This window comes from Zootoca vivipara, chromosome 5 (assembly GCF_963506605.1).
Source record: "Zootoca vivipara chromosome 5, rZooViv1.1, whole genome shotgun sequence".
Lineage (NCBI taxonomy): Eukaryota > Metazoa > Chordata > Lepidosauria > Squamata > Lacertidae > Zootoca > Zootoca vivipara.
The window spans coordinates 87,556,061-87,569,594 of NC_083280.1; the positions used below are offsets into that span (position 1 = coordinate 87,556,061).

General features: G+C 45.7%; 1 protein-coding gene across 1 annotated transcript in view; it reads left to right on the top strand.

Moving 5' to 3' along the window:
* Positions 1–369: 369 nt before the first annotated feature.
* PKD2L1 (polycystin 2 like 1, transient receptor potential cation channel) overlaps positions 370–13,534 on the top strand; it is a 39,712-nt gene continuing 26,547 nt past the window's right edge. The window contains exon 1 of the mRNA XM_035137878.2: positions 370–949. Within this exon, the coding sequence (XP_034993769.2) occupies positions 649–949 (301 nt within the window). The 5' untranslated portion in view covers positions 370–648. The remainder of the gene's footprint in view (positions 950–13,534) is intronic.

Below are 13,534 nucleotides of genomic sequence, written 5' to 3' on the forward strand. Positions count from 1 at the left end.
CTTGATCCTACAATTGGCCTGCGTGTGGATTTTATATGGCCGCTGCTGTTGCTGCTGCTGCTAGTTAGTGCCTGTTCCTAGGTTGCCATTTTGAATGCTGGCGTTCTGCAAGGCCCCAGTTCAAAGAGGAGCCTCAGAAAACAAGTTGACGTTTTGATTTACAAACCTCAAACGCTCTGTCGGCGCAGCTCTATTTAAAAACCAGCACATTTGGGGATCTGCCAGGTGCCACTCACTCATTATCGGCAAGCCAAGGTGTCCAATGAACACCCGGCCTTTTCTCGCCTCCCTCCTTCCCTGGAAGCCGGGCCAAAATCAGCCAATATCTTCGCCGTCTTCTCTCTCCCCCCCCCCCGACCTCATGCTGGTTTTCATGGCTGTTGTTCACAGCGAGGAAGAGATCCTCCCCTGGGTGTAGCTGTGCTCACCAAAGAATAGACCTTGCGCTTGTTCCAACAATGGTCTGTGCCTCCATTCTCTACCTGTCACCCAATGAATTGGTATAAAAGAACGAGGCTGTTCAGCAGCTGAGTGCAGAACAGAACCTATGCTCCCCCTATTGCTGACCTGCCTGCTTTTCTCCTCTGTGTTCCTCCGAACGAACCGGCAACTGAACTGAAAAGAAACTTTGGCTCGGTTTGCCTCGCCATGAGCTCTTCCCACCTCAACAACCGAGCCGATAGCCATTTCCAAGCCCGAGAAGAGCACGAGCTGGAAACCCTGGGGAATAAGGCATGGGACAACCCCGTTTATAACGGATCACCTTCCTCTTCCCTGAAAATCAGGGCCATCTACAATCCCAAATCCATCTTGGAGAACCCCTATGAGAATATCGAGAAGCTGACCGACTCCCTGCCCTACCAGAAGGAGAGAGAGAAAGAGGAGATGAGGGTTGGCAAGAAGAAGCCTTTCTCTGCGTGTTGCTTCTGTATCTGCAAAGGCATCCGAGGTACAGTAACAGGGTGGTCGGTGGTAGCGATGGTGAGGCTTGGTTTTTAGACTCAGGAGAGGAGAGGGCCAGCCATTCACAGCAACTCCACCTCCATGCAGGAGGGAAGCAAGAACGGTAACTTTTGCACAGTGATCGCTGGGGAAGTGGTTTGCGGCAAAACAGCTGCGTTTAGCACTTCTCTGTACTGCATCGGCCGTATTGTTTGATTAACAGGAGGAAAAGCAGAGATAGAGAGACAGGAAAGGAGAACGGGGGTTATCTGAAAGCATTTCCAGCCGGGGAGCTTGAACCTCAGAGTTCGCAACTGCTGAACCAGTGTAGAGGGATGCAATCATAGCTGTCAAGTTCTCCCTTTTTTTTAAGGGAAATTCCCTTATGCTGAATAGGCTTCCTCGCGAGAAAAGGGGAAATTTGACAGCTATGGATGCAATGCCAGTGCAATTTCCCTGAGCTCCAAACATATTATTATTATTATTGTTACTATTATTAATTAAGTTTTTAAAACTCCCTTCCTCCTAGGATCACAGGGCAGTTTGCAAATATAACATAAGCAGAGGAGTAATTTTATGCAGACTCATGTAGAAGTAAGCGCCATTTAACCCCATGAGAAAATGTGCATTGGCTTGCATCCAAGTAAATGAGCTTAGTTAGACATCGCATGTAGAAAAAATAGGATATTATCAAGATGCTTACGTGTCCATGGATTGCCATAGAGCTTGGAGTGGCCTTTATACATTTGTGCAATGACTTGAGAATGAAATATTTTTTATTGCTTCTTCTTCTTCTTCTTCTTCTTCTTCTTCTTCTTCTTCTTCTTCTTCTTCTTCTTCATGGGGTGTGTGTGTGTTCTGTCCCAAATGTTGATAGTGGATTGTTACAATAACAGGAGAGGTTGGTTAAAAACTTGAAGGTAGAGGGGAACTTTTTGAAAGTTCAGCGGAAGTGTTTCTTTGAAACTAAGAGGGATACCTGTATCTCCCCCCCTCCTCCATAAACACACCCATCACTCTGATCCCACGATCTGCTACATGTGAGGTGGTCACAATGTTGTTGTATTTGCTTTCTCTTTATGAAGTGTAGCTTGGCTCACTTGCCTGAGCTTCCTGGGGCTACTTATACTCTGTTGGCACTTTTTTTGGGGGGGGGAGGCCCTGTGTACGCACTGTACCTTTAAAGCGTATTCCAAGCACATTATTTCCCCTCAAAGGATTCTGGGCACTGTGTGTGGTTAAGAGTTGCTGGGGATTTGAACTCTGTGAGGGGTAAATAGCAGTGCCCTGAATTCTTGGAGCAAAAGAATGTGTTTGGAATGGGATTGAAAGCTGTATACACAGCTTTGGTAGGGATGGGTGGGGTATAATAATAATAATTATTATTAGGCTGCTACTCTAAGCTTGCTGCTCTGCTAATGAACTAGCATTGGGAAATCCCTGGTTCATATCCCATGCAGCTATGAAGCTCATTGGGTAACATAGCTGTCAACCCTCCCTTTTTTTTTGCGGGAAACTCCCTTGTTCCAAGCCACAGCTGTCAACTTTCCCTTTTTTTTTTGGCTGGAAATTCCCTTATTCCAGCGCCGTTTCCCGCTGCTAACCTGGATTGTTAGATATACCATAGACTGTCCCCGGGACAGGTGAGGCTGCTGATCCCTTATTTTCAAATCCGAAAGCTGACAGCTATGTTGGGTAAGCTAATCCTGGGGTCCCCACAGTGGCAGTCATGGGCACTTTTGGTATGCCCATCAAGATCCCCTGATCCTCCCCATTTCTTTTATTATTTTTGGATTTCTCTTGGGTTGCTTGGGCTTGGGGAGAGCTCTGTTTCCCCTTTCCTCGAGGGGTGGTTCTGAACACCACCAGTTTTTTTGTCTGTTCAATGAGCATTGTGTGGTGACGTGGAGTTTCTTAGATTTCCATACCTGCCGCTGCCTCCCCACCCCCCACCCCCCAGGTTAAATAGTGCTGTTTCTCAGCCTTTGCTATCTCACAGAGGGGTACTGTGATGGTAACAGGGGAAGAGGTGTGTGTATATGCTGCCTTACACTCCTGGGAGGAAATGCAGGATATAAATGTAACAAAATACATGATCTCTGGAGAGCTCTGCTGGTTTCCCACACCACTAGGGAAATTGCTCACTGTGTTGCAAGACTGAGGGACCCGGGCGATAACACCCTTTGCCATTGCTAGGCAATTTAAAGGCACCCAGTAGCCGTTTTCAGATTTGTCATGGAACCTAGCAAAACAGGGCTGCCTCATGAACCTAGCTAGCATGGGCATAGTGGCAAGTATCCTTGCCTGTCAAGACAGGAGACCGGGGTTCAATTCCCCAATGGGGAGCCATGGACGTGGGTGGCACTGTGGTCTAAACCACTGAGCTTCTTGGGCATGCCGATCAGAAGGTTGGCAGTTCGAATCCCCAGGACGGAGTGAGCTCCCGTTGCTCTGTCCCAGCTCCTGCCAACCTAGCACTTTGAAAGCGTGCCAGTGCACGTAGATAAATAGGTACTGCTGCGCCAGGAAGGTAAATGGCGTTTCTGTGTGCTCTGGTTTCCATCACGGTGTTCTGTAGCACCAGAAGCGGTTTAGTCCTGCTGGCCACATGACCCGGAAAGCTGTCTGTGGACAAACGCCGGCTCCCTCGACCTGAAAGTGAGATGAGCGCCACAACCCCATAGTTGCCTTTGACTAGATTTAACCATCCAGGGGTCCTTTACCTTTTACCTTTACCTAGAACTGGTCATAGAACCAGCAAGAGGAGTGGTGACTCTGAAGTTAGTCTTAAGTGCCACCCAAGAACTGGGAACCACAGTGGTGTCAAATTCAGGGGCATAGCATGGGGAGTACTGGGGGGGCGTGTCCCAGGCACACAATTTTTGAGGGGGTGTAAAATAGGCACCCCCATGCAGGTGACCCCAGCATGATCTGGCCTGGTGCTCCACTCTGTCCGTCAAGGGCCATGTTGGGCAGGTGGACTCCCTCCTACAAGAGCAGGCAGGCAGCTCAGTATGGCCCCACATTGCTCTGGTGAAGTCGGGGTCACTCTGGCGACAAAGGTTAGGCTGGGACCCCCCATGCCTGGTGCACATGCATGCCCACCCCGAGCGCCAAAAATGGGTGCTACGCCGCTGGTTAGATTCAATATATATGTAAAACGGACCCAACAGTCATATTTGTCTTCAAAGAGGAAACATCCCAATAAAGGGGGGGGGGTTTAAAACAAAAGGAAGCAGAAATGCAAAGGGAAGAGGGTCAAGTCTCCCTAAAGTGCTCGGGAGATTTAAAAAACACACACCATAATATCGAAAAGCTCGGCTTGAATGTATGCCAAGGATGAAGGAAGCTACCTCCAAGGCCAAGAGGATGCTAAAAATGAACTGGAGGAGCTTGTTGCTCAAAACACAAATATCAGCATCAACAACAAGCATTTAATACACTCGTAGCAGGAGATCAGCAAGGCTTCCCCCCCCCCCCCAGTTCTGGCACCTCTCAGGCGGGCACCATTGCCATTATAAGAGAACAAGGGAGCTAGTCGTTCATGGTGAGTTCCGGCACCTCTTTTTCTTGAAACTGGTTAGGAGGCAATTGTTCCTTTGAAGATGAGGGAGTCAAAGGTGTGCTCAAGGTGGATAAAGAGATTGCAGAGTGGGTGAGGTGAAAAGTTCAGGCTCTGCCCTGGGCTCACTGGCTCACCTGCGCAGCATCCAATGAGATCAGGAAATAGGCACACAGTCTTGCCAAATGCACCTTGCGATATGATGCAGGCTCCCTTCTCGATCCAGATTCAGTGCCATCGCTGTGTCAAATTCTGGCTCAATGGCAAATGTGCCGCTAAGGACTGTTTGGGCAGATTTTATGTTTGCTTCCGATGCAGGGTGGCCAACTTCCAAGAGACTGTGATCTACTCACAGAGTTAAAAACTGGCAGTGATCTAGCCCCTTTTGGGGGGTTCAGGTCAAAGCTGTTGAAGGAAAGCCCTGGTTTTGGTGGTTTTCTGGTGTTTCAGGTCATTTTAGGGGTGCAGGGCAAAGATGTTGAGGTTTTCTTAGGGGAGCCAAAGTTTTTTAGCTTCTTTGGGGGGAGCCACTAATCTTCCGGTGATTTTCCACAGACGTCCAGTGATCTACCGGTAGATCACGATCTACCTGTTGGACATGCCTATGATACAACAACTCTTACATGCCTGGTCCTGCCCAGAGATTTCAGCTGTTAAGCTGCTGGCTGGTAGGGTTGTGATGTGTTGTATCAGTGCAGCCAAATCCCCATGCTCTGAATAGACATAGCTTAGATAAGAGAGGGCCAATGGTAGACCCTTGAGTTTGAATGCAGGAATCCAAATCATCATTAACAACAACAACAACAACAACAACAACAACAACAACATATTATTATTATTATTATTATTATTATTATTATTATTATTATTATTATTATTATCCCGCCCATCTGGCTGGGTTTCCCCAGGCACTGTGGGCAGCTTCCAACAAAATATTAAAATACAATAGTCCTTCAGATATTAAAAGCTTCCCTAAACAGGGCTGCCTTCAGATGTCTTCTAAAAGTCATATACAGTGGTGCCTCGCTTAACGAATGCCCTGCTTAACGAAATTGCCGCTTAACGAAAGGATTTTTCGAGCGGAGGTTGCCTCGCTAGACGAATTTGTTTTATGAAAAATTCGTCTAGCGAATCGTGGTTTCCCATAGGAATGCATTGAAATTCAATTAATGTGTTCCTATGGGCAAAAAAAAAAATTCAAAAAAAAATTCAATGCATTCCTATGGGATTCGCGAGACAAATTTTTTGTTATAAGAAAAGACCTGTGGAACAAATTAAATTCGTCTAGCGAGGCACCACTGTAGTTGTTTATTTCCCTGACATCTGATGGGAGGGTGTTCCACAGGACAGGCGCCGCTACTGAGAAGGCCCTCTGCCTGGTTCCCTGTAATTTAGAGGCCTGGGATTAACTAATTTGTGGATAAACTGGGGAGCCACAAGAAAATGTCCCCCCACCCCGAGCAGCAATTTTAAAAAAACAACCAACGCCATTCTGTAACATTTCAAATAAAAATTCTGAGTGGAAAGTTTTGAGTTTTGAACTTGGTTTTTGAATGTTACATCAACTATACGGTAAAACTGAAGTGCTTTGTGTTTGTTGACTTAACAGTGCTGTTGTACTGTAAAAGAAAGAAAAGAGAAAATGAACCAGTTAAAGTCCTTCCCATGGTTGTTGTTGTTTAGTCGTTTAGTCGAGTCCGACTCTTCGTGGCCCCACAGACCAGAGCGTGCCAGGCACTCCTGTCTTGCACTGCCTCCCGCAGTTTGGTCAAACTCATGTTCGTAGCTTCGAGAACACTGTCCAACCATCTCGTCCTCTGTCGTCCCCTTCTCCTTGCGCCCTCCATCTTTCCCAACATCAGGGTCTTTTCTAGGGAGTCTTCTCTTCTCATGAGGTGGCCAAAGTATTGGAGCCTCAGCTTCACGGTCTGTCCTTCCAGGGAGCACTCAGGGCTGATTTCCTTAAGAATGGATAGGTTTGATCTTCTAGCAGTCCATGGGACTCTCAAGAGTCTCCTCCAGCACCATAATTCAATCCTTCATGGATCACTGCCTTGTCATGGCGAAGGGGCTTGAATAACTCAGAGACGCCATGAGCTATGCCGTGCAGGACCAAGATGGTGCAGGTCATAGTGGAGAGTTTTCACTAAATGTGATCCCCCTGGAGAAGGAACTGGCAATCCACTCCCATATCCCTGCCAAGAAAACTCCTTCCCCTAGAGAACAGGACAATTCCACTAGCTATTTACTAGTCATGAATAAGAAGTTCCAACTCAGAGGAAAAGTCACTCTGAAAAGCTTTCATAGCTTTTTGGCAGCCTGTGCAGCTGTTTCACTAACATATTTAGATGTAGTTTATGAATGCTTGGGCCAGAAGCCATTCACATATAAGATAAATAAATACAGTACAAATCCCAAGATACTGCATAAAACCACCTTGCCACCTAGATTCATACATACCGTATTTTTTTGCTCCATAAGATGCACTTTTTCCCTCCCAAAAAGGAAAGGGGAAAGTCCGTGCATCCTATGGAGCGAATGCAAGAGCCAGGGCCCAACCAGAGCCAGAGCCTGTGCAAAGCCAGAGCCTGACCAGAGCCAGAGTCCGTGCATAAGCCAGAGCCCCGACCAGAGCCAGAGCCCATGCAAAGAGCCAGAGCCAGAGCCATGCCTAGGACAATTCAAGAAAGCAAATATATATATATATATATATATATCTTGTTTTCCTCCTCTAAAAAACTACGTGCGTCCTATGGTCAGGTGCGTCCTATGGGGCGGAAAATACAGTGCAACCTACATCTTTGCAATATTACATCAGTCACATGTAACATCTATAGAATGTACAGACTGAAAGGGTAAAATTTAATACAGATGAAAAAGATTAATTATGAACAGTACCTGGAATACTGTGTCCATTTCTGGGCACCACAGTTCAGGAAGGATACTGACAAGCTGGAACGTGTCCAGAAGAGGGCAACCAAAATGGTCAAAGGCCTGGAAACAATGCCTTATGAGGAACGGCTTAGGGAACTGGGTATGTTTAGCCTGGAGAAGAGAAGGCTAAGGGGTGATATGATAGCCATGTTCAAATATATAAAAGGATGTCATATAGAGGAGGGAGAAAGGTTGTTTTCTGCTGCTCCAGAGAAGCGGACACGGAGCAATGGATTCAAGCTACAAGAAAGAAGATTCCACCTAAACATTAGGAAGAACTTCCTGACAGTAAGAGCTGTTCGGCAGTGGAATTTGCTACCAAGGAGTGTGGTGGAGTCTCCTTCTTTGGAGGTCTTTAAGCAGAGGCTTGACAGCCATCTGTCAGGAATGCTTTGATGGTGTTTCCTGCTTGGCAGGGGGTTGGACTGGATGGCCCTAGTGGTCTCTTCCAACTCTATGATTCTATGAACAGATATGAGGTTAAATAAGAGCTTTCCCAAAGCAGCTGACTGCAAACTCCTCAATAACTCTTGCCCAGATTTTTATTGCTGCTAGGGCAAAAAGAGAGACCTTGTGGGTTACCCTGCAACCGGTGTCTGACAGGAGGTAGGAAATCTTTTCTGAAATGGTGTTGGAATATAGATGGGGCAGAACAGATCCCAGAAATTTGGTTCTTGGTTCAGAGTAAAGTGAACCAAAGAACAAATAGTGAGGCAGATCCTCAGTTTCTGAGGTCCTGCAAATACACAAAGGAGTGCCAAGGGGGCATGAGAATATCTGCCGCCAATCGTTTGGAAACGAAGGCCTTAGAAATGCTTTAGAAATGTATGGCGGGGGTGGGGATCATGCCTGGGGAAAAGATGGGAGGACAATGCGGAAAAAGCAGCAAAAGTCAGCTAGATTCTCTGTAACGTTGAGAGAACAAGGGGTGGCAATGGAAGCTACATTGTGACATGGCACCACTATCGCTGAGCGGTGTGGGATTCCAGGGTCCAGAGTCCGTGTTTCCTTTGGAGATGAGGCACAGCAGATAACGATGCTGTCTTTATGATATGTGGTTTATTTCTACATATATACAACCTGAGTTTATGATGGAGGGGTTTCCAGCATTACTCTCCAAGGGGGTCCTGTTTCTCCCCTAGCTGCCTTGGATTCAAACTATCAGGCCCAATGGTGCTCTGATCTCTGTTGCCGCCGCCGCCTGCAGCCTGACGTGTTTAACAGGCTGAAACGATTTCCCTCCTGCTCACATCAAACTGAAACACTACCACTGGCCTTTGTTCTTCTAGCTAGCCCAGAGCTGGGTCCAGCGGAGAGTCTTTTCCTTGTGGGTGACTTTCTAGGTTTTCTTCCCAATTTTGCTAGGCTCTGAAATGCAACAAGCAAACCAAGCTACTTTACATGGTCGCAGCTGGCAATGTCCCCTGTCTTGGCCAGGAAGGGCAGAACTAAGACAGGCCCAATAAACAACCTTCAAGACATCTTGGAACAAATTGCTCAGCACTGAGCCAGGCACTAAGAAACAGGTCACAAGGCAGAGGGCCACAGCTAAACTGCATACCTCCGTTTCACAGAGCTAAGGAACTTCCAAAGCTTGAAACAGGCTATGTCCTAATCTTCATTAAGATTATAAATGAGCCATTGCTAAAACCTTAGCCTAGCGCTGGCTGGAGCTGGAGTCTGATGGGATCTGGAGAGCACCTAGTGTAGTGTGGTGTAGTGGTTAGAGTGCTTGACTAGGACCTGGGAAGAGCAGGATTCAAATCCCCGCTCAGCCATGAAATTCGCTAGGTGGCCTTGGGCCAGTCACCGTCTCTGAGCCTAACCTACCTCACACAGATCTCATGTGGATAAAATGGGGAGGAAGAAACTATGCATGCTGTTTACAGGTAGGTAGCCGTGTTGGTCTGCCGCCGTCGAAACAAAATAAAACAATTCCTTTCAGTTGCACCTTCGAGACCAGCTAAGTTTGTCATTGGTATGAGCTTTTGTGTGCATTCACACTTCTTCAGTGCACACAAAAGCTCATACCAATGACAAACTTAGTTGGTCTCGAAGGTACTACTGTAAGGAATTGTTTTATGTATGCTACCGTATGTATGAGATAGATGTGATAGGCAAATAATAATTATATTGTTTATATGGTACCCATCTGACTGGGTTGCCTCAACTACTCTGGGCGGCTCGCATTAGTCCTTGTGGTTAGATGTGACTGATTATCAGTACAGATTATATTAGACTGGTTATTACCTAGAGTCCTTTTTTATGGGAAAGCAAATTCCTTTAATCAAATTCCTTCTGGGATCCAAAGACATCCACCCTTCCTGGTCGTATCCAGTATAAGGATGGAGACTTTCTCTTGATCATCCCCAAAAGCAGAACTGAACTCGGTTTTCTAGGAAGGTTTCAGAGCCATTCCAGACTGCCCAGAAATGTTTTTCTTCCCACGTAGGCTTCATCTGTAAATTACAAAGCAATTTCAGGGCATGACTCCAGCTCCCTTGGCTGAAGGAGTGAGCTCTGGCTGACACTTGTGCCCTTACTAAAACGGTGGTTGTGGTTTCCCTGAAACACAGAGGGATGGCACGAACCAAGTTGCTCCAATGTTCGTCCTCTGGTTACTAGAGCGCTGCCCAACCTGGAAAAAAAGTGGCAAGTGGGGTGCTGCAGGGTTCTGTCCTGGGCCCATTGTTGTTCAGCGTCTTTGTAAAAAACACTTCGAGGAAGGAACTGAGGGGATGCTCATCAAATTTGCAGATGACACCAAACTGGGAGGGGTAGCTAATGCCGCAGAAGGCATAATCGGGATTCAAAATGATCTTAACAGATAGGAGAAATGGACCAAAACTAACAAAATGAAATTCAAGAGGGACAAATGTCAGGTTCTGCACTTAGGCATGAAGAACCAGATGCACCAATATAAGATGGGGGACACCTGGTGAAATATACTCGGAGTCGAGAGTGAATTTCATGCTCTTTATTCAGCTCATATTCATCAAGGAGAAGAAGAGAAGACGAATGGCTCTTTTCCCAAAACCATCTGCTTATATACATTATTTACACAATGGGCCTTGCGTGATTGGCTACTTCAGGGCTACACCTGTGGGCCAATTATATTGTGGATTGACTTCTGCCTGCAGCCTGATTGGCTGCTCCTACAGGCCAATCAGGTAGCAGATTCACTTCTGCCAGCCGCCTGATTGGCTGCTCCAGCAGGCCAATCAGGTTGCGGATTCACTTCCACCTGGAGTTGGATTGGGTAGCTCCCGCTGATTCTGAATCCTATTGTTCTAGGATTCAGCTCAGTACATAACACCTGGCTTGCCAGAAGTACATGTGAAAAGGATCTAGGGGATCTTAGTTTACCAAAAGCTTAATATGAGTCAACAGCATGAATCAGGGGTCAGGAAACATTTTCAGCAGTCCCTCAGACTATATTGGGGTGTGTGTGAATGAATTCCTATGCCCCACAAATAACTCAGAGGTGCATTTTAAATAAAAGCACACATTCTACTCAAGTGAAAACACCAGGCAGGCCCCACAAATAACCCAGAGATGCATTTTAAATAAACGGCCACATTCTACTCATGTAAAAACACGCTGATTCCCGGACCGTCCGCGGGTCAGATTTAGAAGGCGATTGGGCCAGATCCGGCCCCCGGGCCTTAGTTTGCCTACCCATGGCATGAATGCTATTCTAGGCTGCATCAACAGAAGTATAGTGTCCAGATCAAGGGAGGTAATAGTCCCACTCTATTCGGCCTTGGTCAGACCACACCTGGAATACTGTGTCCAATTCTGGGCACCACAATATCAGAAGGATATTGACAAGCTGGAATGTGTGCAGAGGAGGGCAACCAAGATGATCAAGGGTTTGTAGTTAATTTTCCTCCTGCTTTCCGAACCTAATAGAGGGAACTGCAAAGAGCCACAGGTGAGAGACATAAACAATCCCTATATATTTTTTCCCCTCCAATATAGAATATTGGGGGAAGTCCTATTATAGCCATATGTGTTCCACTTAAGAAGAATGGAACATCCTATATATATAAAGCTTATCTCCCCCACCCCAATGGCAAAACTAGGAAAAATATTAAAGAGTACAGTTTTCTTTGTTTCTTTTTTTTCTTACTTTTTAAAAATAATTTTATTGGTTTTACAAAATAGATCACACAATTAACTTTTTTTTAAAAAAAAATTGAAATAAAACAAGATTCATCCGAATCTTAGGACTTCCCTCCTCACCTCCTTGGGTCCTTTAAATATCTTAATCAACTGCATATTATAGTTCATCTGAATTATAGTGCTCCAACATATCCAAAGTCTTCGTAACATTGCAAGTGTTATTCAAAGGTTGCCAAAGAGTTCAAGTGTTTATAGTGTTCTTATAAATACAATCTGTATTTGTCCTCCCATTCTCAATTGAAGTTTTGGTCCTCCTGATTTCTGATCTTCCCAGTCAATCTAGCCATCTCTGCATAGTCAAGTAGTTTCATCTGCCAGCCCTCCTTTGTCGGCCTCTTGTCCTCTTTCCATCGCTGGGCAAGTAGCATCCTTGCAGCGGTAGTTGTGTACATGAACAGTCTTCTCAAATCCTTCGGTATATCTGCACCTAAAATTCCTAAGAGAAAGGCTTCTGGTCTTTTGACAAAGGTTATTTTAAACATTTGTTTAATTCATTATATATCATTTCCCAGAATTCCTTTATTTTTTACAATTCCGCCACATGTGATAAAAGGTGCCCTTAAAAAGGACAGTTTTCATTGAGTTGCGATGAACCCCTCCCCATTTGCTGTTAGCATCACATTTTGCTTAATACACACACACACACACACACACACACACACACACACACACACACACTGATTAACAGTTACCCCTGTTTTTTCAGCAGGGAAGACAAAAACTTTAAAACAAAACTAGGTCAGGGACTGTTCGGGGCTGCAAATGCCATACACACTTTATTGGAAGTGAATGCTACTCTGCACAGCGAAGCTTAACTTCTGACTAAACATGCATTAAGGTTGGCTTGCATGCTATACTGACCAAACAGGTTTAGTAACAAATGTGGTGGCTTCAGCTTTTGGAAACCGCAGCTCACTTTGCCTCAGATAGGTGATGTAATTAGGAATGTTTCCTAGAAATACATAGGTGTGTAGAAAATGAAACTGTAACGTATTATCAAACTTTGTAGACCATTTCACGCATCTTGCTTTTATTTGTAAGCCGCCCTGAGTCTCTGTCGGGGCAATTAATATTATAGATAAATGAATAAATAATATAGAATTGTAGAGTTGGAAGGGATTACAAGGGTCATCAAGTCCAACCCTCTGCATTGCAGGAATCTTTTGCCCAATGTGGGACTCGAAGCCATGACGCTGATATTAACAGTCTCATGCTCTACCAACTGAGCCCACATGTAGCTCACAGCCAGATATTCTCCCCCCCCCCCCGACTGATTTGGTAAAAAGAAAAAGGGTCTGTAGGGAATCAGAAAAGCTGTGGGACCGGTACAGGATATATATTTTATTGGAACAATTCATAATGGTCATTTGCAGAGTGTATCTGCAAGGAAACTATTTTCAAGGCGGCTTATAAATACAGTCGTACCTTGGAAGTCGAACGGAATCAGTTCCATGTGACTTCCAAAATTTTCGGAAACCAAAGTGCGGTTTCTGATTGAAAGCTCCTGCAGCCAATCAGAAGCCGCGGAAGCCACGTCTCACATTCGGGTTCCAAAGAACGTTCACAAACCGGAACGCTCCCGGGTTTGCAGGGTTGGGGAGCCAAAACGTTTGGGACTCGCAAGGCGTTCGGGATCCAAGGTACGACTGTAGAGCGACAAAATGCAACCCAACCTCCTGATAAAATAGCTCCCGTGAAATCAAAAGGCAGCAGATAAAATAAAGTAGCATGGAATGATAAAACTGAGAGATGAAAGACCTGGAGAAATCAGAAGGCATATTTGTCTGGTGCCACAGTAACCTCAGGCAGCTGTCCTCACGGGAAGCGTGACCCTGCCTTAATTCTGATGGTGGCGGTGAGGGGAGGCCTCCAGAGGTCATCTCAACACAGAGACAGACTTGTGTCGTGCTA